The following is a 27,380-nucleotide window of genomic DNA, read 5'->3' as shown; positions in this document are numbered from 1 at the left end:
AGGACTGCAGGTAGGCCACCCCCCCAGGCAGAGAATTCAAAGGGAAGTGGAGAAACTGTGTAAATAATGCTGCTTTAAGGGGCATTTAAGCCAGTGGTCTTTGTTAAGGAAATTGATGGCTTTGTAAGTACTGCCTCTGAAGGGAGTACTTGAGTTGATGGTCCCCCATCTCCCCTCGTAAATTCCCTAATGGACTCTGGGCCCGGAGGCTGCGCCCAAGCCTGTTCAATCCCTTGCCAACAAAAACTCAGATTCCCCTTAAATTTTTTTTTTTTTAAGATTTAACCAAAATATGAGTTACCGAGCTCGTACAGTTTAACTGGCAGAAGGTAGCAGAGACAGATTGTTTCCTTTAGGGAAAGGGAGGCTCATGATCCTTCGCAGAATCTTGCAGAATCTTTTTGCATGCTAGGCGCATGCTATGCATTTTCTATACAGCTTCTCATTTTTATCCTCCTAACGTCTGGGAAGAGTCATTATTTCACCAACTGCCAAAGAAGAAACTGGCACTCCAGGATGAAGCATGCTGCTCATCAACACCCAGCTAATTAGTGGAGAGCAGGGATGTGACCGCAGCTCCGTGAGACCCCTGAGCCCCCAAGTACCTCAGAATTGCAGGGCATCTCAGAGAGAATCAGATCAGCTTGTCTCATTAGCTCCTCCTCAGCACCCACATCCACACAAAAGACAGGGAACTGGGCAGCAGGGGCGGATGGGAGTGTATGGATTTTGGAATCACGCTAATCAGGGTTTGAGCCTTAAAACCTTAGGTGATGCCTTTACCTTTCTGCACATCAATTTCCTTGTCTGTTAAATGGAGATAATAATTGCACCAAATACATAGGGCTCTTCTAGGATTCAATGACGTCACATCATTGAATGTACTTTAAAAACATTTAAGTACGTCATTCACTTAGTAAATACCCTTACTGCATGGTGTCTGTCATGTTCTGTTTGTTTTTACTGGAGTGTAGTTGACTTACAATGTTTTATTAATTTCTACTGTACAGCAAAGTGATACACACACACACACACACACACACACACAGATAGATATACATTCTTTTCAATGTTCTTTTCCACTATGGTTTACCATGGGATATTGAATATAGTTCTCTGTACTATAAGATCTTATTGATTATCCATTCTTTATAGAAGAGCTTACATCTGCATGGTTTGTTGTTCAGTTGCTAAGTTTTGTCCGACTCTTTGCAACCCCATGGACTGCAGCATGCCGGGCTCCCCTGTCCTTCTCTATCTCCCAGAGTTTGCTGAAACTCACGTCCATTGAGTCAAGGATGCCATCCAACCATCTCCTCTGTCACCCTCTTCTCCTCCTGCATGGTACCTATTATTTTAACTAGAGAAGTAGAGGATGCTATGGGAAGACAAAGACGGTGGCCAGTAGCCCTCCTGAGTGGATTGCTGGAGAGATTTTTCCAGAGAAATGTCTGGTTAAGTATGGGTAGGAAATGGAGGCTAGTAACAACAACAGCAACAAAAACGGGATTAGGAATTTGGGGGTGGGGTGGGCTTCTGCACAGCAGGCAGTGGGGGCAGGAAGGGGAATCTGGCCCATTTAGGAGATGGCCATGATCTCAGCCTGCCTGGAGCTGAAACTAGAATACACTAGAAAGAAGGCTGCAGAAGCAGACTGGGACCACATTATGCCTCATCAGCTGTTACCAAGCCTCTGTCTCAGTACCTTCTGAGGTAGCCAATTTTATTCTCAAACCAAGTGCAGTTTGTTGGAAGAGTTTTCTGCCGTGTCTGCTCTGAGCCTCCTCTCCTTCAGATTAAACATCTTCATATCTGTGAGCACTGCTTCCTGATGACGCCTGCCTTGGGCCGCATCCACTGACCATATCCTGGTTCATCAATTCAGTGGTCCAGAACTGGTCTGTCCAGCCATCTCTAGGACCAGAGGGGGCTTCTCTGACCTTTGTTCTGGAATCTACTGTCTTTTTGTCAGTAAGGTAATCTGCAATCTCACATTCTTGTTTGGGCCAACACTTTCTCCAGTTGGTAGAAACAGATCCCAGGGTGACTGCTACTCTTTGAAACTTTCTTTGAGCATGAATAGTTTTGCTGACCTTTATCTGTCATCTCTGATCAAAAACAACAGGGGTTTTGATTGATATTTTCAAATAGTTCAAGTTAGCTCTTAAGATTGAGGACCAGTGGCCCTCCTTTCTTTCTTCCTCCTTCCATCTCTTCTTCCCATCTTTCCTTCCTTCTTCCCCCCTCTTCTTTCCTTATCGGGAGGAAAGAGACAAAAATATATATACACATTTCTAGGAAAACAAACTGCAGTTCAAAGATACACATGAAACATATAGATTCAAGTGGACATCACATGAGTTATGCAAGATATAACACTCATCATGCGAGATAAAGGAAACTTAGGTGAGTGCAGTTCTGCCCCTTAACTGGGCTTCTGTTCTTCAGAGCACGGCAGCACGTGTCCTAACCTGGAGATCAAGCAAGCTGTGGTTTAAATGTCTCATCTTCTTGGTCTTATCTCAATCATATGGCAAGAGGACAGTCTTCAAGGCTGGCTAAACCAACCAGGGCTCAGGGTGGAAAGGATCCATTTTTGACACTCCAGCTTCTTGCCTAGGAACCCTACCAAGAACCTAACACACTGTGTTCACTCTAGTCACGATTTATGCCAGACTAGGGTGACTGGCTTAGTTTCACGTGGTATCTTCAGTTCCTCAGCTACTGTTAACCTAGACTTGTCTACAAGTCCCTCTTCTCCAGCTTCTTGAGGATGCCTTAGAAGACTGACTGCTGCTTGTTTTGCTGGATTGAAGAATGATGTGCAGATGTGCACCTACCAACTTTTATTTGATTGTTTTGCTTTAGGGTCACATACGTGGATTTCTCACAGTCCGATTCAATTTCTCTTTGATGTTGCATATTCCCAGCAGTTATATAATGAACCTTAGTTAGCCAGTCAGAACACTTGGCCTGTAGCAATGAACTGCGCAGCATTCAAGAAGAGTTACTTAAACTTTCTGAAACTCAGTTGCTGTATTTGCAAAACAAAGCATGTAGACTAGATAATCTCAAAAGACTTTTGCAGTGTTAAACCTTTATTCATTCATTCAGCCAACAGTTCATAATTGTCTTCTGTATTCTGGAATTGGAATGCATTAGTGGGCAAAACAGCGTCTGTTCCTGCTCTCATGAAGTAGCCATTTTGTTTTAGAGAGAATACAATGTTCATTACTAAACTCTGAAGAAGCAATGTAATGCTACGTAGAAAATAAAATAGACCAGTGGAGTAGGGAAACTGGAGTGAAGTTAGCATGATTAGAGAAGTCCTCATTAGGCAGGTGATGGTTGAGGAGAGACTGACATGATGAGTTGGCAAAGCCATGTAATGCTTTGGGAGATGAGTTCTAGATTGTACCTATGATAATAAAATGTAGAAACATCACCATGCTCGAGTGTTTTCCATAACGCCATTTTGTCTGATCATTACAACCACTTTCTGTAATGGGTAGGAAAAGTAATATTGTCATTTTTTTAATAAACAAAAAGAATGGAACCCACAATAATGATGTACGTTGCCCTGTACCAAATGATCTGGTGACAAAGCTGCACTTCAAATTTTGGTTTCCGGTTCCTGTTCCATATACTTTTTGTGATACATTTTCTTCCACGTTCTTCGGAGAGTTCTTCTGCAGTCTTATTAGTAGTTTTGCTGAACATACTTCCCCATCTTCAGACTGAAGAGTGGATTTAATAATTAAAAGAAAGTTAAAAAAAAATCAAGAAGCAATTACATTTTAGAGTGACTTAGTTGAAGGGAATCATAAAACTGATTTAACTCTTTTTCACTCAAAGGGGAACTGCAGCCCTGAGAGGGAAAGGCCATGGTCAAAGTCGTGGGTATATTAGTGGACATATGAAACTCCAGTACTGTGGCCACCTGATGCGAAGAATTGACTCATTGGAAAAGACCCTGATGCTGGGAAAGAGTGACAGCGGGAGGAGAAGGGGCCGACAGAGGATGAGTTGGTTGGATGGCATCACCGACTCAATGGACATGAGTCTGAGTAAACTCCAGGAGTTGGTGATGGACAGGGAGGCCTGGCGTGCTGCGGTTCATGGCGTCGCAAAGAGTCGGACACGACTGAGCGACTGAACTGATTTAGATTCCAGGTCTCTTGACCAGTCTGCTGATCATAAGGAAGTGCCCTCTCTTTCTTTCTTCTCTGTCTCTCCCTGTCCCTTCCTCTCCTCTTTCCCCCCACTGGCCCCTCACTTCTGTTTGAACTGATGAGATCACATTGAAATCACTGACACTTCATTTGTATTTTGCTATCTTTTTGTTCTTGTTGTTGTTTTTACTGCTCTCCCTGTTTTTATTCTTTTATTCATTAAAAAAAATTAACTTATTTATTTAAATTGGAGGTTAATTACTTTACAATATTGTAGTAGTTTTTACCATACATTGACATGGATCAGCCACAGGTGTACATGTGGCCCCCATCCTGAGCCCCCCTCCCACCTCCCTCCCCACCCCATCCCTCTGGGTTGTCCCAGGGCACCAGCTCTGAGTGCCCTGTTTCATGCATCGAACTTGGACTGGTCATCTATTTCACATATGGTAACATACATGTTTCAGTGCTATTCTCTCAAATCATCCCACCCTCGCCTTCTCCCACAGAGTCCAAAAGTCTGTTCCTTATATCTGTGTCTCTTTTGCTTGTATTTTGCTATCTTTTATCATCTTTCTTTTCTGTTACCTTTTTTTTTCTTGCAGACTCTCTGCATATGAATGCTTCAGATTGGTTTTCTGCATTTATTATTAGCCTATATCATCCCAAACAAATCTCATTTTGTTATTTCCTGTTCACACTTTTAAAGGCCTTCAGGTCCTGGGTATCACCCTTCTTCCTGTCTGTGCTTAGAATGACTGTCCTATTTCATGATCACTGTGTCATTCACTGCAGTGCTAAATTTTACCCCTTCTTTCATTTACGAGAAAGCATTAAAACCCAAAAGAGACTCAGCTGAAAATCATTCAGGGCTTTGAGCAGCCTTCTCTGTGCGATGTATTGTCATTTATTAGGATCACTATCTTTGAATACAATCATTTTAGGCCATTTAAAAAACTATGCTAAATTCAAAGTGATGTAAATGTATCTTCAAGTTCCAGTTCATAAGCCCATCAAATCTCTTTATCAAATTTCAGCTTAGTAGGCACCACCTTTTCTATCCAGATATTCTATTTCTTTGCAGATTTAGTCAAGAAAGAAAATAAAACAATATATAGGACAGATGGTGAGGCAGGATGTCTCATGGGAAAAAAATAATATGGGATGATTTAGATAGAATTGGATTTTCCCCCTTAATATGTGCTTGATTTATAATATGATATCACCATAATTAACATTTTTATTAAAAAAAAATCTTTCTATAGTACAATCTGCAGAACAGACTCAAATCAGGTTTGAGACTTCCTCATTACAGTCAGTAACAGAGATTCTGAAACTCTAAAGAATGTTGTTAATTCATAATTTACTGAGTACCTGCTCTGAGACTGGCATTGTTCTAAGAATTAGAGGTGTAGATATAAGTGTGACTGGGGCCAGCCCAGAAATATGTCACAATCCAAGAGTTATACAGAGTCACACATTCATTCATTCATTTGTCCTTAAATATCAATTATATAATATGGAGAGGTGGTTTTCTTGATCCTACAGAAAGAGGCACATGTTGAGATAGTCTTCCAAGAAGCTTATGTCATCGAGAAGGAGGGAAACAATAATAAATATACTTTGTTCTTAGATAGTGACTAATGCTGTGAAGAAATAAGACTGTGTGCTACATTCTAACGGGGATCGAGGAATAAAATGTGACCTTACTGTAAGAAGGCAGAGTTGTTATTAGAGGAAGTAGTATGTGACCTGAGCCCTAAGTGATGAAAAGAATCCCTAAGTGATAAAAAGAAGCTTCCCCCCCTGCCCTGGGAAAAGCCAGGGTGGGAAAAAGTATTCCAGGTAAAGTAAATAGCAAGTTTGAGTTTTCTTGAACAATAGCAAGTTTGGCTTATTTAAGGAACAGATACTTGTTGAATGATTGGATATATGGATGGATGGATGGATATCTGAATGGATGGATATATATCAGGATGGATGGATGGAGGAATGGATGATTATCTGGATGGATGGATAGGGGGGTTAATGAATGGAAGGTAATGAACAAGAAGGATAATAGCAGAAAATGATCAGATGAAGTGGTGACTTGGCTGTGATACAGTCTTTGCATTTTGTTCCATGTGACATGGGAAGCCACTGAGAAGTTTTAGTGGAGAGTGGCCTGATGTGGTTTATGTTGTTAGAAGAGCTCTCTAGCTGTGTTCTGGAGGAGGCAAGACTGGGAAGCTGACGTGGAAGAGAAACTGCTTAAATAAATAAGTGATGCCATAGTGATGGTGGCTTGGATTAAGGGTGTCGGTGATTGGACAGAAGTGGATCTTTTTGGAATATCCTGAGACAAAAGAATCTACAGGATGTGTTCATAAACTGTATGTGGTATTAGAGGGTGGACAGAAGAAAAACAGGAGAGGTGACTCAGAAAATTTTTAGTTTGGCCATTGTCAGGCAATGTTATCATTTGCTAAGATGGGGAAAAAGTAATTTGGGAAGAAGCCATTACTCTTGTTTCAGACATGCTGATTTAGTGATGACTTTAAATAGGTATTTAAGTAGAGATGTCATTGCAGGTGACTGGGACTCAGAAATCATATCTGAAGAGATGTTTGAGTCATTGGTACATCAATACTTTAAATTTTTATTTAAATATTGGGACTGGATAAGAGAATGTAGATAGATAGGAAAAGGGAGCCCAAGACCTTGCCCTGAAAACTGGCAGCATTTAGCAGAGGGAAGCATAGATGGCAAATGAGTCTGTGTGGGAAGGTCTGACAGCTGGAGGGGGACTAGGATACATGTTGTCATGGAATCCAGGGGGCAATGCTTCGGAAAGGAAGGAATGGGTGACTTCTTCACATGTTTCAGGACTGTTGGATATTGTAGTTGGTTTTGGCAACATTGAGTCAGTGGTGATCTTGACATGATGGTTTTCTGGGTGTGTGTGTGTGTGTGTGTGTGTGTGTGTGTGTGTATTAGGGAGGGGACTTTGGAAGCTAGATGGGAGAGAACTGAAGAGTGAATTTTCAGAGAGAATGTGGAAAATACAAGTTTAGATAGTCCTCAGTCAATTTCACTATGAATCATGGGAAGAGAAATATGACCAAAGGGAGGTTTTATTTAAAAAAAAATTTTTTTTAATGTACATTGCTCACTTTTTAAATTAAAAATTTGCAGAGGCAATGTCCTGCTTTGCTGGTTTGGAAATAGAGAATCATAACTCAAGGAACAGAGTGAAATAGTTTTTGCTGGACAGTAGTGATGCAGAAGAGTGACAGATGAGGCTTCATGGAGCTGAAGATGCTAGAATTAAATCTTGATGGAAGACTTGTAGGCAGGGACTAGCCTTTCATGCTAAGGAAATAAGTGGGGAGTGGGCAACTCTGAGGTGTGAGTTCTGGAGGGGAGCTCTATGCTTTTAGGGTGGACATGTGCTTGGAAATGAGAGTAGATGGGGAGGTTGGAGCTGGATGACAAAAGGACTTGAGTACTAGATGGGGAGGCTCAGATTTTGCGGGAGTCAATTGAGAATCTCAAACTGGATCAGATTTACATTCTAGATGAATCACTATAGGCTGCTTTGTGAGAAGCTGTTGAAGTAAGGAAGTCCCGAAGCCACGGTGAGAGGGTTGTGAGGAGTGAGGGGTCCCTTGGAGGATGCTCTCTGGGACCGTGGAGGCGGAGCGATCACTGGGGACCCGACCCAGATTCACTCTTCTTTTCCTAGCGCTTTGGGTTTGCTCGATGGTGCCTGGTTATCACAGGGAAACGCAGAAAGGGATTTCTGGCCTACTTTGGTAGATGGCCAACCCTGAAAGGAACCAGAAACCCACATAAGCTCCCCAGATTCAGTAGACCTAATCGGCATCTGAAGCTTGTTAGCGGGTTCATGGTTCTTTAGAAGCCCTTCACCACCCTGACTTTTGTATTCTGAACAGGCTGATCTGGTGGTGGAGGTTAAGAACAAACCTTGGTTTTAATAGAATGAAGTGAGGTCAGCGATGTGGGTTTGACTTGGAGCCTTTCAAAGATAGGCAATGTAAAGTCCAGATATTTCTGTTCCAGAGGAAACATTTGCCAAGATAGCCATCAGCCCATCTCAAGCTTCCCCTTTATAAACCTTTGGGGGTTAAGCACTCCATCCAATTTCCCCCATTCCAAGAAGATATTATTTGGACACAAAGATTGTGCATTTTTTGGTCTCTTTTTGTTGTTGTTTGGATGAATTGTTATGTGGCATGAAGCTTGTTGTGGTTGGACCCATCCCTAAACAAACAGCTGAACTTAAAAAAAAAATACTATTTTTTCTGGTGTTGAAAAAATAGTCATCATTGGACTGAAAGAGAATATCCTGATGCCAATCCTGTTCCCTCAGCTGGAAATAGAAACAGATGCTAAGTTCTCAAAAGTTGACCCATCTTCAGAGATGTGAAGTTGAGAAAGACAGGTGAATCTACCCATTGTTTAGAAGGCAGGCCACCAAAAAAGGTGTTCATTCAAATCCCTGTGTCTTCCTTGAGTCCTAAGTCAAATCTATCATCTATCTCCTATTGCTTGTAGCTCTCATTTCTCTATCTGCAGCTTTTTGGGTTTTTTTTTTCCCTTATTGGGCTGTTAACTTAGTAATCCCAATAGCTTCAGACTTACTATACTTAGCCGGTACCAGGGGCTATTGTGAAAACTGAAACCAGAGATTCTCAAAAGTGATAGTGAACTTGGATAAAGATACCCTTTGGTTGCCATAATTATATACTGAAAACTTGATATAATAAGGTGGCAGGGTACAGTGGAAAAGGAATTGTATTATGGGTTTAAGAACCAATGGTCTAGTCTTGTCTCTTCCAGAAATTTTTTCTGAAGCCTTCAGAAAATGACTTCAACTTTATGAACCTTAGTTTTCCCATACATGAAATGATTGCTTTCGGCTCTAGAATCATCAGCATCTTGATCACCATTATCATAGGCCATTTTTCAGTCACGTTTTATGTTTTAAGTGCTTTATCTGTGTTTACCACTAGTCTGTAAGTTCCGTGGGAATCTCAAGGATTCTAGTGGTATCACAAATTACCAAAGTTTCTAATCAAGCTAAGTTAATTAACATTCTCCAATTGGATTGAAATAGTTCTGGTCTAAGTAATTATTTTCTTCTTCCTTAGGTTATTACTTCCCCCACCCTTTTTTGTTTGTTTTAGTTTACTTCGTTTCTGGCTATTTAAGTTGAAAATAGCCCATGCACCCTCTTCAATCATTTCTATTCTTGAAGGTACCCTAGGATCTAGGGCTGTGTAAATAAAAAGTAGACATTTCAGAAATTTGAGCAGACTCTGAGAGATAGTGAAGGACAGGGGAGCCTGGCATGCTGCAGTCCATGGGGTCAAAAAGAGTAGGACACGACTTAGTTAGTGACTAAACACCAAATTCCTAATTAAGAAAACTTCTCCAACCCCTACCTCACCCCAGTATCATCATGGTTAAGAATAAGCCCTGTGCCTTTAAGACTCTCATCACTTTCCATCGGTGTCTGTTGTGCTATTTGAGTATACCTAGCACTTTGTCGAGGCAGTCTAAAAGGTAATCTTGTTTTCGTTTTCCATATGGGGAAACTGAGGCACAGGGAGATGAAATACCAAGCCCATGTTCACCCAAGGAGCAGGGACAGATAAGGAGCTTGAATCCAGGGTTTCTGACTTCAAGGATGAGAGCTTTTAACAATAGTTCAGATAACAGCCTTTGTTTATACTTAAAAGTAAATTTATCTCATCTCTCTGGGACCTGGCTTGCTAAGGTTTCGGTTAGGTATGACAGTCCCTGCTTATCCCAAATAGCGTCCTTTGGACATGCTTCAGGGGAGCAGAGGCAAGGGAGTTCATCTTGATGCTCCAGACTGATGGAAATTGAAAATTAAGTCAGCGAGAAGCAGTGTCAGCTGTGTCTGTCCACTTACAGAGCATCCATCTCCTGTGGGCTCCTGGAGCTGAGCTTACCCCTGGCAATTGAAAACTCAGCCAGGGAAGACAGACTTGGCAGTGTCTCCCCACCTGCATCAAGTCTCCTAGCAGGTTAGCGCAGATTTCTAAGTCTGTCACTGCATGAAAGGGAGGGAATCTGAAGTGGAGAGTTCCCTGATGTCACGGGAAGCAAGTCATCACTCCCATCTCTTTGCCCTGAGACCCAGTTGAAAGAAACGCTTCACAGTGTACAGAGCCTCAACTATATTGGGACAAGAGTATGCACATTGAGGGTACTGAGTTTTCCTCCTTCATTCATGCATTCAGCAAGTATTTGTTTTCAGAATACCCCTCCCGATGGGAAGTATTATTACCAGTGCCACCTAGCTACTACCTGAGAAGAGAACGGGGCAGGGCGATCATTTGACCTTGGTATTGACGGCAAGCTCTTTTTCCTACAACCTGCTCAGCCCCCCGCAGAAAGCGTTCAAGAAGCACTGAGCAAATTGGGGTAATGAAAGCAAGAAGGCCGGTTTTGTTTGATTGTTCTGTTGTTGCTGCCTTTGTTTTCCCAGCCCACACATTTTGTATTCCATTCCTCACCCTGCTTTCTTCAGCGCTGGGGGCACGGGAGTAGAGAGGGAGAGAGAATTCCCTAGATGAAGACTGGCAGACACTGCTGAAAGGCCCCTGGGATGCTCGTAGCAAGGGAAACTGCATAGCAGAGTGCAGGGATGTTATTCAAAAAAAAGGGACTCTCAGTAGCTTTGTCAGCAGAATCTTGTGGGGGAAACAGGTCCCTTTCTCTCTCCCCTCCTCCCTCCCGCCTCCCCTTCCATCCCTCCCTCCCCCATCTCTCCCTCTCTTTCCCTCTCTCTCTTCCTCCCCCTTTTAGCCTCATTTCCTCTCTCTCTTTTAACCCTCCCTCTGCCTAACTATCTATACATCTACTATCCTCCTGCTACGTACCACTGCCTGTCTAAGTGCATATTGCCTGACCTGTGTCTACCTCGCCTCTCCTCCAGAACCTGCAGGATGCACTAGCTCTAAGCAGACAGACAGATTGAGGTCTTCCACATAATCAGGAAGGAACCAGCCTTCACAAGAACTTGACTCTAGCTCCAATTCCTGCCACTCTGCAGTCTCTTTGAGGAAATAAATCAATGTACCCTAGAAAGCAGATCATATGCAATCTTACCATCATCATCTCACCCTATTTGTCTTCATATTAGAGGAGAAGGGAGGTGATACCAAGAGTCAGACAACCTCATGACCTTATCCTCAAGGGGATGGGCCTTCATGATCCTGTAACTAAGATGTGTAGGGGAAGATCTCTCTGCTTGGTATAGAAAGTCCAGGCTCCTGCTGCTAGTCCTCCACCAAATGGCTCTGTTGTCTGGAGGCAAATGCCTTACCTCTTTCCTCCTATGGTTTTTAGTTTTCTATTCAATAAAATGGGTGAAGGGACTGGGGTGGTACACCTCATCACATGAAACCATTGTGACAACACTGGATAGATATTATTATCCATTCGATTTGAATGACAGAAATGAAGTTCAGAGAAGTTAGATTATTTAAGCCCTGTGGCACTTGTGTATGGCAGAGGTAGCACTTGAACCTAGCTTTGTTGTTATTCATTCGCAAAGTCACGTCTGACTGTTTGTGACCCCATGGACTGCAGCACGCCAGGTTTCCCTGTCCTTCACTATCTCCAAGAGATTCCTCAAACTCATGTCTATTTGAGTTGATGATGCCATCCAACCGTCTCATCCTCTGTCACCCACTTCTGCTCTTGCCTTCAATCTTTCCCAGCATCAGGGTCTTTTCAAGTGAGTAGGCTCTTCGCATCAGGTGGCCAAAGTATTGGGGCTTCAGTATCAATTCTTCCAATGAATATTCAGAGTTGATTTCCTTCAGGATTGACTAGTTTGATGCCCTTGCTGTCAAGGGACTCTCAGGAGTCTTGAACCTAGCTCTGCCTGATGCCCAAAACCTATGCCCTATGCAGTTCCCTTTATTGGGTTTCTAAAGAGTAAAGTCTGAATGGATAACTTGCTTTCAGATCAGGGTGAGTTTTATTATATGTGAGTTGGCCACATTCACCAAGAGGTTGTTTGGAGCTACTGAGAAGTGCTGAGCCTGTATTCCTTCTGTATTTGAACTGCCAGGCATGCTACTGGTCACTGGAGTCCTCAGCTGGCTCAAACTCATCCTTAAATAATTGAATTATAATGGATTGATTTATTCTGGCTCTTTTGATAGTATTTCACTATGTAAACTGTTTGCAGAAACAAACAAGGGATTTTGGAGCTTGGAAGGGGCTCAAAATTCTGCTGCCCCTGAATTCAATGATTCCTTTTTTCAGATAGTCAGCATCACAGAAATTCAAGTCTTATTTCTACTTGACCCAGGCTCTTTCCATTTGGGGGAATGCCGCTTGAAAGTGTTTCAAGTGAGTACTGATTTTACAAGCTGATTCAATTCAGCCACTTAGGAATAAATTAAACCCTTAACGAGAAGAGTATTTTTTTTTCTTGACCATTATTTTAAGATATACACTGTGTGTTTATGTCCATTTCTTATGAAAGTTGTATGGCTATCTTGAGGGGTTGTCCTTGCTGGTTTCTGTACTATGGATGGGAAACCAGAGGGTGAGAAGTAAAGTTGATCGTGCAGAGTTACACACCTAATAGGAGCTTCCTTGGTGGCCCAGACAGTAAAGAATTTGCTTGCAGTGCGGGAGACCCGCGTTCGATCCCTGGGTTGGGAAGATCCCCTGGAGAAGGGAAAGGCTACCCATCCAGTATTCTTGCCTGAGCAATCCTGTGGACAGAGGAAACTGGCAGGCCACACAGTCCATGGAGTGGTGAAGAGTCAGACACGACTGAGAAATGAGCGCGCGCACACCCCTCCCTAATACGAGGGGCAGAAACCAAACCCTGGTCTTCAGTGAGGCTTCTCTCTCTCTTCTTTCAGAGTGAATCAGGCAAGAATGTCCTAGATCAAGCAGCATTCTCAGGGTGACCATACGTTCTGCGATGTTTAGATTTTCTCAGGATAGGTGCCTCTTGCCTGGGCGGAATTTTTACTAGCATTCTCTCTCACTCCCCAAGTGTACTGTTTGAAGGAGCTGCTGCATGTAAATGTGATGGCAATACAGGGGGATGACTATTAAGATGGTGAAGTGAAGTGAAAGTCACTCAGTCGTGTCCAACTCTTTGCGACCCCATGGACTATACAGTCCATGGAATTCTCCAGGCCAGAATACCGGAGTGGGTAGCCTTTCCCTTCTCCAGGGGATCTTCCCAGCCTAGGGATCGAACCGGGGTGTCCCGTGTTGCAGACGGATTCAGACGAATTGCAGGCAGGTTATGATGGGGATCTTTCTAAAATAGGAACCCACACAGGAGGGAGTACTTAGCTTTCATAGAGGAATTGGGAAAGTATGCCTGGCCTTCATCTTGCCCAAAAGATGGGCCAGATGATCGCTTTTGGACAGCTACCTCCAGATTTCTCCTTGTATTATTCTATTCTGAAACACCACGAAGCATGTACTGTGTAGGTCCTACCTGCTTAGAAGGCCTCCAGCTATCCATGTAAATGTATGACTGAGTCCCCTCACTGTTCACCTGAAACTCTCACAACATTGTTAATCGACTACGTTGTTGCTCAGTCGTTAGGTCGTGTCTGCCTCTGTGATTCCATGGACTGCAGCACGCCAGGCTTCCCTGTCCTTCACTACCTCCCAGAGTTTGCTCAAACTCATGTCCATTGAGTCGGTGATGTCATCCAACCATCTCATCCTCTGTCTCCCCTTTCTCCTCCTGCCCTCAATCTTTCCCAGCATCAGGGTCTTTTCCACTGGATTGACTAGCCCAGTACAAAATTAAAAGTTAAAAAAATAAAAAAAAGAAGGTATCCAGCTAACTCTGCTTCTCTTGAGTTTTGTTCTTACAGCTCAGGGAGAATCACTGCAGCCAGCTGCAGCTTTAAACTGTCCCAAGCAGAACTCCTGGCTATGATTCGAGTTACACAGGAGCTTGAGAACTCACTTGGCCTTTAACTGAAATACCTAAGATATCCAGCAAGTATCTAGAAGATAGCACCTTAGACAGGAAGGGCTCCTGGAGTTTTAGCAGTTTCTCCCCCTTCAATGATGACTGAGCCCAGAAGAGGGAAAGAGGTTTGTCTGAAGGAACAGAACAATTTCGTTACAGACTCGGGACTGAAGCCAGAGGCTCTCATATAACAGTTCACTCTATGTCAGACTGTAATCCTATTTACAGTTAATTAGTCAAAATTGTCAGTTTAAGACTATGAAGTGCTGCGGTGGCAGATAATGTACCTAGAACTTAGACAGTGAAAGCCTGAGTATAAAATTAGGATCCGGCATGAACACTTTTCATGACCTTGGGAAAGTTATTTAAGACATGCAGGATTTCAGTTTGCTAATTGAGAAGACTAAAATCATAATTTAAATAATATCTTCCTCACAAGGTTTACTGTGGGGCTCACAAGGGGTATGAAGGTGGAAGTGTTTGTTAATCTGTGTGTATGTTATGTAGTAAAAGTCACATAATACAAGATCTACTCTCTTAAATTTTTAAGTGTACATACAGTTTGTTTTTTTTTTATCTATAGTCACAATGTTGTACGTCAGATTGCTAGAACTTATTCATCCTGTGTAACAAAGCTTTATACCGTTTGAATAGTGGATTTGAAATCTCAACCCCCCTCCTTCCAGCCCCTGGTGGTCACCATTCTACTCTCTCCTTCTATGAGTTTGTTTTATATGCATCATATAAGTGGAATCATACAGTGTTTGTCCTGCGTGTAATGTCCTCCAGGTTCACTAGTGTTGCCTCATATGGCAAGATCTCCATTGTAAAGCCTGAATAACAGTCAGTGGTGACCATCAGCGGTGGGCTTGACTATGCCAATGATTCTGTGTATCTGATTCCGTAACAGCTGGTGGCAGCCAGGGTCAAAGAACAAACACTGATCTGTTCTCTCCCTTCGATGTCTGTCTCCCACAGATGAACCCAGCCGGTGCTATTTCCATGATGGTGATGGAGTATGTGAGGAGTTTGAACAGAAAACCAGCATCAAGGACTGTGGTGTCTACACGCCCCAGGGGTTCCTGGATCAGTGGGCGTCCAATGCCACAGTGTCCCACCAAGACCAGCAGTGCCCAGGCTGGGTCATCATTGGCCAGCCAGCAGCGTCCCAGGTAAGCGCCCAGCCATGCCTGATGTTTCCTGCAGACATTCCAGATCGCTGCTCTGCCCCTCAAGGTTGCCCATCACAAAGGCAGTGTCTCTGGACATGGCCACTTGACTATACCTCTGTTGTTGTTCACTTGCTAAGTTGTGTCCGACTCTTTGCAACCCCATGGTTGCAAACTCTTTACAACACTCCAGGCTTCCCTGCCTTTCACTATCTCCCACAGTTTGTTCAAATTCATATCCACTGGGTCGGTGATACCATCCAACCATCTCATCCTCTGTTGCCCTCTTTTCCTTTTGCTTTCAATCTTTCCCAGCATTAGGGCCTTTTCCAATGAGTCGGCTCATTGCATCAGGTGGCCAAAGTAATGGAGCTTCAGCATCAGTTTATTTCCAGTGAATATTCAGGGTTGATTTCCTTTAGGAGTGACCGATTTGGTGTCCTGGAAAGCTTTGACAAACCTTGACGGCGTACGGTAATCTCTCGGTCCATCCATGTTGCTGCCGATGGACAAATGTAATTCTGAGGTCTTATGAGACTTGTTGGTCAGCAGTTGGATTTGGAGTGTTTAAGGGCAAGAAGCATTAGCGCCGTAGGGGTAATGACTCTCCTGTGTCTCCTGCTAGAAGTCATATTTGGGGAAAGCACTCCATTTGGGATATACCACTGGCATTGAATGGTATGAGAACAGATTCTCTGGGCGACTCTCACTTTTGACAGGGGAGGGCGTCTCGTCACGTACTGCTCTAGCATGCTCTCGTGAATATGGTATCTCCATCGTGGATGCGCCGTGCGGCTTTGGGCTAGTCTTCCCATTTCTCCGGGCCCCATTTTCCCCATCTTTAAATTAGACAGTAGTTGAGCTGGATGCTCTCCAAGGACCTTCCCAACACTCAAAAGCTGTGACTCATTCCTCATTCTCGAATGCACTATTTATGTCCCAGGTTCTTCCCCAGGGGACTATCAGCTTAGTCGAGGGAGTGAGAGCACTGGGGCCGGCAGCGCTTGTGTGATTCTAGGGATGGCCCTGCTGTCCCCAGAGTCCCGTCTCCAATTATCCTACCCAGTGACCACCTGCCTTCTTCCGAGACTCTCGTTTCCCAGAGACACACCAGCGCTTCCTCCCACCCCGCCCCACGGCCGTTTCAGAGGCCGGCCTCCCACCTGGCCTTGCAGGAGAGTTCTGTCTCCCCATTCCTCTCTAACATTGCTAGCCTGACTCGTGGTCGGTGGAGGGGTGAGGCGAGGGCGGAGGGGCCTGGTTTCTAGATGAAAGAGACATGGGACCTCCTCCTGGGGCCCGGGGAACATCACTGGAAGAGGTACAAAGGAATCTAACCTCACTTATAGTGTTTATTTGATCATTTGTTCTTTTATCTGATTGCGTTTACCTGCATCAGATTATGTATTCGTTTGTTTTGGACTGTTCCTGAGGAGGATGGAAAGAAATGTAAGCAAGGTATTCCCGAATGTTTGTCGTGTGTAGTGCCAGCTGGGTGCATGAATGACCGAATGAATGAATGAATGAATGCTTGCCTACGCTCATTCTGCCCCATGCCACCTCTGTACCTGCTGAGATCATTTTGGGTGAAACCCATGCTCTGAACTCTAATTACCCGTTTCCATATCGGCTTCCCCCTCAGGCTGCTAGTTTTGTGAAAAGAGTTTTAAGGTTTTATTTACTGTGTTCCCCATCTTCAAGCACAGGTTTTAGGTAAGACCAGGAGTTCAAGCGATATGTGTTTAATTAATTGTAGATAAACACACACGTTGCTACCTTTCTCATAAGGAGTGTCCTGCTTTAGGCACAACAGGGCTGGCCAGTGATAGAGCCAGGCATTCCAGATTCAACCCTGCCATCCAGTTTCTAGAAATGTTTTAAAAACATCATTCAAACAAGGGTATTATTAACACACTCAGAATCTCACATGACCACATGTTGAGGTAACAGCTGTGCTTATAAACCACCAAAGGTTATTGCTACTAATGTGAGAAAAGGAGAGAAAGAATTTTCCAGTCTTAGCATTTGAAAAGAGACTTCGCCTGGGCAATTATTCCAGTCTGGGAAGGAGGGGGCTGTCAGGAATCATGGGTGATTATCTCTTCCTAAACAACAATCCAATTTAAAAAAAATCATTATAAATACTCGCTCTTCGATCTACAAAGAGGGGCTGAGAAAACAAAATCATCCTATTGAATTATTCATTGTAACCAATTTTATTTTAATGAAATCGACTAGGTTCCATTACTCTGGGCTTGGACATAATCTTTGTTACAGGGAGACTTCAGCTGTAACTAAATTTGCCATAATGAGATCAGCTCACTGGAGAATACAGGGTCAGGGGTGGGGAGGTGTGTGCCGCCTGGGTGCAGGGCCGGACGGGGGGTCTGGGGGCTGGCAGAACAAAAGTCCCCCCAATTCCCTGTCTCAAAGTGAGTGCCTGGAAGCCATTCCCACACCAGCCCCATCGTGCACAGGCCAACATGTGTACACACACAGACAGCACACGCACAGCCTGCATGACTGAGTCAAGCCTCTTCTTGGAGGGTAGACACAGCTCCCTTCTGACAGCAGAAAAGAGGAGGAAGTGTGACCATGGCCCTTCATCACCCTGCGTGGTGACTAGAAGAGGCTGGTGGTTAATTTTCACCCTGTCAGGGCCTCCGGGGAAGAGGTTGATGGCCTGAGAGAGGGAGCTGTGGGCTTCTTAGATGCCCTGTGAGCACCTTCCCTTCCCTTAACCCAATTATACATTCCTCCTCCTCTTTCCTCCTCCTCTCTCTCTGTCTCCTTTATACACACACAGACAGGCACACACACGCGAGCATCTTCCAGGAGCAGGCCTTGCAGATGCAAGAGCCCAGGTCCATGCAGCGATCCCGAAGCGCAGGGGAGAGAGTGGGGAGGGGACAGCGGTTGTCGAGGTCCCCCAGCCATGGAGTTAGGCCCTCATACATGCTTCCTAACCAACCCCCTCGCCATTCTTCAAGGGAAGAATTACTACTCACCTTGGAGAAACCGAGACGTGGAGTGGTTTCCCCAAGGTCACACAGCCCGTAGTGGGGAATTGAGGATGGAAAGGTTCTCCTGGAAGGCAACACTGGGAGTGTGGGAATGTGTGGTCCTGCTCAGGAGCTGGGAGTAGCCGGGTTCCTGAAAAATGTCACTGTGAATCAGGTGGAAAGAGCCATGGATGGATAGCTCTTTGCGTTGGTTGTACCGTGCAGGCTCCGTGAGGTTCTTGAGGAGGAACTAAAGAGCCCCCTGACGAGGGTGAAAGAGGAGAGTGAAAAAGCTGGCTGAGGACTCAGCATTCAAAAACCAAGATCATAGCATCCGATCTCATTAATTCATAGCAAATGGAAGGGGTAAAGTGGAAGCAGTGACCGATTTTATTTTCCTGGGCTCCAAAATCACTGCAGACGATGACTTCAGCCATGAAATAAAAGACGCATGCTCCTTGGAAGGAACGCTATGACAAACCTAGACAGCATATTAAAAAGCCGAGAAATCACTTTGCTGACAAAGGTCTGTCTCTTCAAAGCTATGGTTTTTCCAATAATTTTGTATGTATGTTGAGAGTTGGACCATCAAGAAGGCTGAGCACTGAAGAACTGATGCTTTTGAACTGTGGTGTTGGAGAAGACTCTTGAGAGTCCCTTGGACTGCAAGGAGATCCAGGCAGTCAATCCTGAAGGAAATCAACCCTGAAGGAAATCAACCCTGAATATTCATTGGAAGGATTGAGGCCGAAGCTGAAGCTCCAATACTTTGGTCACCTGATGCAAAGGGCCGACTCATTTGAAAAGACCCTGATACTGGGAAGGATTCAGGGCAGGAGGAGAAGTGAATGATGGAGGATGAGATGGTTGGATGGCATCACCGACTCAATGGACATAAGTTTCAGCGAACTCCAGGAGTTTGTGAAGGACAGGGAAGCCTGGTGTGCTGCGGTTCATGGGTCACAGAGTCAGACACAACTTAGCTGCTGAACAACAGCAAAAATCTCCCAGGCACTGCCCACAGCTTGAGTTCAGGCTGATTCCACTCTGTCTAGGCGTCCCTGTTGCTGGTAGCCTGGTGTTCACTGGGACACTCTATCCACTTGGAGAGTGATGAAGTGACCACAGTCATGTCCATTTCCTCTTTATAAACCAGTTTTGTCCTAGTCTGTGTATTTCCCCTGATGCTGCAAAAATGATAAATGCAGGCGTTTATTGGAGTTATGTTCCTGGCTCTGTGCTAGGGCCCATGGAAGAAACCAAAGAAGAAGGAGACCCGACCTTGACCTTGTGCGTGTGTAAGACCATAATGTGAGGATGCTCTCGAGAGGAGCAGCCCTGTCAGAGTCAGCAGGCAGGCTGTTCTACCTCTCTGTGCTAGACGAGTCTAGAAAATGATTAAAATTTTCATTTCCACTTTTGCATGAACCCTCCACTTCTCAAAGTCCCCAGTCTTGCTTGTCTATCCCCCTCAAACAAGATGCCCAAATTTGGTAAGAGCTAAGCTCCTCCGCCCGGAACATCGAGTTTTATATCTAAATGTTATCAGAAGCATCACACCTCCCTGGCTGTGTGCATCGGGCTGAACATCCTATAATAAGGAGACATTCTTGGGATGTTTTGGCCGTGCACCTTCCCAGCCCTGCTGGAATTCAAGAGGTCCCTGAGACAGAACAAAAATGGAACAAATGGAAAGTATAGAGTTATCTCTCTTCTGGGAAGCTCAGCACAGTTTGGTTTAAGTGTTTGCAAAGATCCCGTCTTGTTCGCATTTGGTCTCCAGGTCTCACACTTCTCCGGTGCTTTACACCACAGGCTGCCAGAGTGAGATACAGAGATTCCTTCATCCTGCCCTCCCACCACCCCGCTCCCCACTGCGTTTCTCCCCCCACCCCGCTCCCCACTGCATTTCTACCCCCACCCCCCTGCTCCCCACTGCATTTCTCCCCCCACCCCGCTCCCCACTGCATTTCTCCCCCCAGCCCCCACTCCCCACTGCATTTCTCCCCCCACCCCCCGCTCCCCACTGCATTTCTCCCCCCACCCCCCCGCTCCCCACTGCATTTCTCCCCCATCCCCCCCGCTCCCCACTGCATTTCTCCCCCACCCCCGCTCCCCACTGCATTTCTCCCCCCACCCCCCCGCTCCCCACTGCATTTCTTACCCCACCCCCTGCTCCCCACTGCATTTCTCCCCCCACCCCGCTCCCCACTGCATTTCTCCCCCCACCCCCGCTCCCCACTGCATTTCTCCCCCCACCCCCCTGCTCCCCACTGCATTTCTCCCCCCACGCCCCCTGCTCCCCACTGCATTTCTCCCCCCACCCCCCTGCTCCCCACTGCATTTCTCCCCCCACCCCCCGCTCCCCACTGCATTTCTCCCCCCACACCCCCCGCTCCCCACTGCATTTCTCCCCCCACCGCCCCGCTCCCCACTGCATTTCTCCCCCCACCCCCCCGCTCCCCACTGCATTTTCTCCCCCCACCCCCCCCCGCTCCCCACTGCATTTCTCCCCCCCACCCCCCCGCTCCCCACTGCATTTCTCCCCCCACCCCCCCGCTCCCCACTGCATTTCTCCCCCCACCCCCCCGCTCCCCACTGCATTTCTCCCCCCCACCCCCCCGCTCCCCACTGCATTTCTCCCCCCACCCCCCCGCTCCCCACTGCATTTCTCCCCCACCACCCTGCTCCCCACTGCATTTCTCCCCCCACCCCCGCTCCCCACTGCATTTTCTCCCCCCACCCCCGCTCCCCACTGCATTTCTCCCCCACCCCCCTGCTCCCCACTGCATTTCTCCCCCCACCCCCTGCTCCCCACTGCATTTCTCCCCCACCCCCCGCTCCCCACTGCATTTCTCCCCCCACCCCCCCGCTCCCCACTGCATTTCTCCCCCCACTCCCCCCGCTCCCCTCTGCATTTCTCCCCCCACCCCCTGCTCCCCACTGCATTTCTCCCCTCACTCCCCCGCTCCCCACTGCATTTCTCCCCCCACTCCCCCGCTCCCCACTGCATTTCTCCCCCCACCCCGCTCCCCACTGCATTTCTCCCCTCACTCCCCCGCTCCCCACTGCATTTCTCCCCCCACTCCCCCGCTCCTCACTGCATTTCTCCCCCCAGCCCCGCTCCCCACTGCATTTCTCCCCCCACCCACCCCCCCGCTCCCCACTGCATTTCTACCCCCACCCCCCCGCTCCCCACTGCCTTTCTCCCCCCACCCCCGCTCCCCACTGCCTTTCTCCCCCCACCCCCGCTCCCCACTGCCTTTCTCCCCCCCACCCCCGCTCCCCACTGCATTTCTCCCCCCATCCCCCGCTCCCCACTGCATTTCTCCCCCCATCCCCGCTCCCCACTGCCTTTCTCCCCCCACCCCCGCTCCCCACTGCATTTCTCCCCCCATCCCCCGCTCCCCACTGCATTTCTCCCCCCATCCCCCGCTCCCCACTGCCTTTCTCCCCCCACCCCCGCTCCCCACTGCATTTCTACCCACCCCAGTTCCCTCCTGTCCAAGCAGTCCCCTCCCCCCTCCCACACAGGAGGTGGTGGAGATGTGAAGGCTATCGGAATGCACAGTGCTCTCCCAGGGATTATGGACCTGCCGTCAACCAACCGATTTATTTGGTTGATCCTTTGAGGGTAACATTTAAACTAAGCATTTCCGGGACTGTAGTTTCAGAGCCAAAGTAAAGACAGCCTAGCTTAGAACGAGCGCTATCCTCAATGAGGTGGAGTGCCTGTGATGCAGTAAGCTGCCATCACAAGGCAGTCAGGCTGAGCAGGTGGTCACACGGGAAGATCTTGCATCTCGCCTTCCTTTGTGACTGATTCTGACTTTGCATCCACTGACCCATGATTAGACACATTGGTCCTTTGCCACCTCAGTGAGAATCACTATTACCTGTACCTTGGCATATCCAGAACATGGTGTGCCTCTATTAAAATGCAAATCATAATTTGCCCTGATGGATTTGTTGACTTGTTTGACTAAGTGGACATATGAAGGGATCCTACCCTGAGGAGTGTGAGCAGGTAGAAAACATAGACATCCGCGGGGTCAAGTGGAAATCGTGCAGAGGTGGCTCCGCCCTCATAGCTTTTCTTTTTATTTGGGAATTTTGAGCCAGTTATTCCTCCGGGAACCTCAGTGTTCTCCTCTGGAAAGAGAGAATGGTGGCATCTGTTTGGTGGGGATTAAGGAAATGAATGCAGAGAAAAAGTTTAGCACTGTTTGTCGTGGTGGTTGTTTTTTGTTAGTTTCCCATGTATCGGGCAGTGCGTGTGTTAATTCCCTCTTCGGTCCGTGTCAGGCCTCCTCTCTGCACCTTCGTTCCAATGGGCCACACGGCACAGAAGCACAGTCAGCGTTTGGTTGGGTGAATAATCACAGTCGCATTAACAAAAGTTTCCTGCACACTCAGGACTAGAGCAGGCACTTTGCGAAACTCCAGAGGAGCGCGGGTCCTTTCTTAGCCCTCAGTGCTTGCTAGTCCATGGGAGGGGTGTGTCCGGCTGCAAATAGCAGCCAAGACCCAAGAGTCTGAGATTCAGAGGGAGTTTCCCGAGGAAGCAGCCGCACTGCTATCAGCTTACTCAGCCAGCAGGGATGAAAGCCAGCATGGAGGGATGGAAAAGTCCTTTGCCCACTTTCAGAAGGTCCCGGACAAATTATAAAAATAATATTTTCCAAGTTCAGCTAGGCTCCGCATCAAATTCCTTGAATCTGACTTAAGCCACTGCAGAAGGAGGCATTGCTGCTCTCCTCTGACAGATGGGGACAGTAGGACTCTGGGAGCGAGGGGCTGGCTCGTTTGGGGGGCACACCCTTCTAAGAGACAGCGGCACAACCAGGATTCAGGTCACGGGCTTCGTCACAGGAGCCTGGGTGCAGGGCAAGTCAGCTCATGCCCGCTTCCGTGACTGACACAGGAGAACAGGAGGGGAAGCCTGCCATGTGCGTGTTTTCTTGCCTAGTGTGCATTTAAGGACCTCGAGGATAGTGGGAAGCCCCCTCTCCAGGACCCCCAGTATGGCCCCACTGTTTCTGCATTGCCACCGACATCTCTACCTGCGGGCAGGCGTTCTTTCCGCTTAAGTGGTGCCCTTTCCAGAAAGTCACTTACAACACATTCATGAAAATATGGGAGAAGCTCAGGAAATGTTTCCAGTTGCTGAACACTGAATGTGGGGAAAAAAAAAAAGATTTTTTTTTTTTTTTAGATTTTTGGTTCCATGGCTAATTATTTATGGGTTATGGGAGAGAACATGAAGGAAAGCACCAACAGGACGATTGTAGGTGGAAGGGGAACCTTTGTTCCATTTGTCCGGTTTGTCGCAAAACCATGTGCTCTACCCGGGAAACCTTGAGATGTCTGTAAGGGAATCGCAAGAGGTGCGCATTCCTTGATGCCCCCAAGTCTTAGGCCCATAATGCAGGGACCATGTATCTATGTCTGCTGCATCCTTGTGTCTAGGGGGAGGGAGTGGAAATCTACTGGGTCCTCTGGACGTGAGGGCAAGAGATCTTTCCACAGGCTTCCACAGTGCAGGCTAGGATGTGCTGGGACCGGGGAGTCAAGGGGAAGGTGGGTGAATATTTCCTCTGGTTGTGATCACTGAGCTGTAACTGGAAGGATAATCTGGGGTAGTAGAGGGGTGTTGGATCATGTCAGAGAGACAGGGAGACAGGCATCCAACGAAAGGTCCATAAGAAATTCAGGGGGAAATAAAGAATGAGATCCAGGGGATGTCAAGAGAGATGGGCTATGAAAATGATGTGGGAGCCGCCTTCAGATGCTTGAAATTTAGACTTCACTATTTATTTATGGGCTGCACGAGGCCTCAGTTGTGGCACCCAGGATCTTGGGTCATTATTGGGTCATGTGGGGTCTTTAGTTGTGGTACACAAGCTCTTAGTGGCATGGAGGATCTAGCTCCCTGATCAGGGTTTGAACTCAGGCCCCCTGCACTAGGCGCATAGAGTCTTAACCACTGGACAAGGGAAGTCCCTACACTTTATCCCAAGTGTGATGAGGAGCTTCTCTGAGGTTCTGAGTTGGGGGCCAACAGGTCAGATGCTTATTTGAGGGTGAGGATTGACCTCTAGGAGCACCTCCTGAAAGAGGGGTTTGAAGCACGTTATGAAACTCTGAAGTTTCACTTCTCATCTCAGAATGAAGAGCTGCCTTCCATGCGTGCGGGAGGTGGACAGTCTTGCCTGTGCCATGCTTTCTTCTACTTCTTTCTTTTCTTGCACCAGCTACTGGTATTGCATTGAAACAGCCCCATGTGGACATTTTGCATGGATGAGCCGTTCTCTGCTGATGCTCGTATTGGCAAAGGGCTCGCGTTGGGGGGCAATTGTGGGCTCAGTACTCAGTGCTGAGGTCCCTTCACCGGAGTGTTCATGTCTTCTCGCTGGTGAAATGGGACAGCATCTGCTGGTGGTGGGGGAAGTGGGAGGCCAAGGGGATGCGCCAAAATGTCCGAGAAGATTCCAAGCAGTTTTCCCAAGTACCCAAGGGATCTGCTTTCTTCTGGTGGTTTCTGAATGATTTTTCAAGAGCACATGTGTGAGTCATCTAAGGAGACAGAACAGCTAGTCCCATGGCCTGTCACAGTCTGTCCCACTGGTGTGGGACACCCAAAAATCCCTCCAGAAGACTAAGTCAGTTCCTGCATCAGAAAGGACCCCCTTGCCCTGGTGGTTATAACATCCTGGACTTGACATGGAAACGTGGGCGGGGAGTGGGGGGTACTTTAAATCTATCAAATTGTTCATGACCCCAGTGAAGGTCTCCACCAGACTCTCCTCCACCCCTCTTCTTTGCTCCCTTCTTAAGTCCTTCACTGTTTCAAGCTGTATTCAAAGCTGTGAAATGCTAGACACTATGATTGTGCCTCCCCAACTTTGAATGATGAGAGTTTTATAGAAAAAAAAAAAATGAGATTTAGGATCAACTCAACCTGGCTTCTGATTCTAGGGTCACCAATTACCAACTCGGTCCCTCCAAGCAAGCTGGTTCTCCTTGCCTCTACCCAATCTATAAAACAGGAGTGACAGCTTTCTATGGCAGGTGCTTGTCAAGGATGAGACAGTTGATCCACAGATGTAGTTTTCCTTCTGATAGCAACTAAAAACTTTTTAAAGAAGTGCTTCTTTCTGTCCATGGAGTTTAGCAACTGAGGGATCCAATGAGGAAATATTGAGTTCTGTGTTCTTATTTTTAAAGGAACACTCTTTAGGACTACAGAAATCTAAGCAGAGAGAGACTTTTGAGAGTCTCTTGGTCATATTTCACTGAAGAGTCAGCTGTGATGAAATAACTTCCCTAAACCCCTCAATCCCTATCTGTTAGAAAGCAATTCTGATATTTGGATTCAAAACCCACTGGAGTCTTATTGTGAACCTACTATGTCGCCGTTCAGTTCAGTCACTCAGTCGTGTCCGACTCTTTGTGGCCCCATGGACTGCAGCACACCAGGCTTCCCTGTCCATCACCAACCCCCGGAGCTTGCTCAAACTCATGTCCATGGAGTCGGTGATGCCATCCAACCATCTCATCCTCTGCCATCCCCTTCTCCTCTGGCCTTCAACCTTTCACTATGTCTAGAGCATCCTTTTCAGCAGGGAGTCGAGGCTGAGATGAAGAGTTCAACCCCTACCCTCAAGGCATCTGTAGTGTCCTGGGAGGACAGGGAATACTGACACAGGTACTTCTAAGAAGGAAAGAAAAACCTGGGCAAACCACTGTGGCACGCAGGCACGTGGAGTGACTCTTAGAGACACGCACATTGACGGGGGAGGGCACGCTGGCCGGGGCAGCAGACACGCACGGGTTACCAGGAAGGTGCTTTGTGGAGCAGAGAAGGCTCTCGCTTGCCAGTCGCTTCCTGTCTTGCAGCCCAAGAACAAGCCAGGCTTTGTGGTTTGGGGTGGCTTCCACTGGCTCTCTGCGGAGAGCAGACATGGCCAGGCCAGTTCACACCACAGCCCCTCCTGCAAGATCCCTAGGCCTTTGTCTTTCTTGCATCTCTCAGCCCATCCCTCTCCCATCTTGCTGTCTGTGTTCTCCACATCATCCCTCCCTCCTCATCCCTTCAGGACCAGACCCCTTCCCTCCTTCCTTGCCGTCCACTCAGGCTCTCTCAAGACCCAACTCCATCCTTGTCTTTCATTTTCTCTTCTTTCTGTTTTTTTAAATTATTGTTGTTCTTTTAAGTGGGGGCACCGGTGTTTAGCCAGCATGGTCTTTGCTGTATAATTTAGTTTCATGTCCTGTACCCAAGAAACATGTCAAATATGTAAACAGCGTTTGCTCTCCGAGACCGTAATACGCTTAGGAAGCAGCAGCCGGTTGAGCTTGCTGAGCCCGCGGCTTCGGCGGTATTGGATTCTGTCCCCAAAACCACATGCTCGTTTCTTCAAGTCTGGAAGTAAACTTTCTCAAGCCAGGCCCGAAGGATGGGGGTCTGAGGAGAGTTGGATGTTGGTTGTGCACAGCATTTTGCTTCTGGGGGGGTTTGTGTGTGTGTGTTCATTTGTTTGGTTTGCAACCCCCCTGCCCCCCACTCTCCACCCCAACATCCTTTTAAAAATTAACCTCGACAATCTATAGAAGCTGCATGCTCATTCCCTCAGTTGTGTCTGACTCTTTGCAACCCCATGGATCATAAGAGCCCTCCAGACTCCTCTGTCCATGGAATTTCCCAGGCAAGAATACTGGAGTGGATTAGTGGGTCGCCATTTCATTTCCTTCTCCAGGGGATCTTCCCAAAGCAGGGATCAGATGTGTGTCTCTGGCGTCTCTTGCATTGACACGGATTCTTTACCATTGTGCCTCCTGGAAAGCCCGATGTCTGTAGAATCAGACCAAAAAGAGCTTTCTACCCTCCTCACCACCCCAGACACAGATTTTTTTAAAACTCACCTTTCTTTGGCCAGATCCATGTGCCAGGATATATTTGTAGCGTGTTCATTTCTCAGGGAGAAGTGGACTCAGAGAGGCACGTGACAGGTACCCGTGGTGAGGGGCAAGC

General features: G+C 46.8%; 1 protein-coding gene across 1 annotated transcript in view; it reads left to right on the top strand.

Annotated features, from left to right (window-relative positions):
• PAPPA (pappalysin 1) overlaps positions 1–27,380 on the top strand; it is a 259,266-nt gene that overhangs the window by 135,045 nt on the left and 96,841 nt on the right. The window contains exon 10 of the mRNA XM_070459199.1: positions 15,154–15,347. Within this exon, the coding sequence (XP_070315300.1) occupies positions 15,154–15,347 (194 nt within the window). The remainder of the gene's footprint in view (positions 1–15,153; positions 15,348–27,380) is intronic.

The sequence above is a fragment of the Odocoileus virginianus genome, chromosome 31, assembly GCF_023699985.2.
Source record: "Odocoileus virginianus isolate 20LAN1187 ecotype Illinois chromosome 31, Ovbor_1.2, whole genome shotgun sequence".
NCBI lineage: Eukaryota > Metazoa > Chordata > Mammalia > Artiodactyla > Cervidae > Odocoileus > Odocoileus virginianus.
This window is presented reverse-complemented; position numbering and strand designations above follow the sequence as displayed.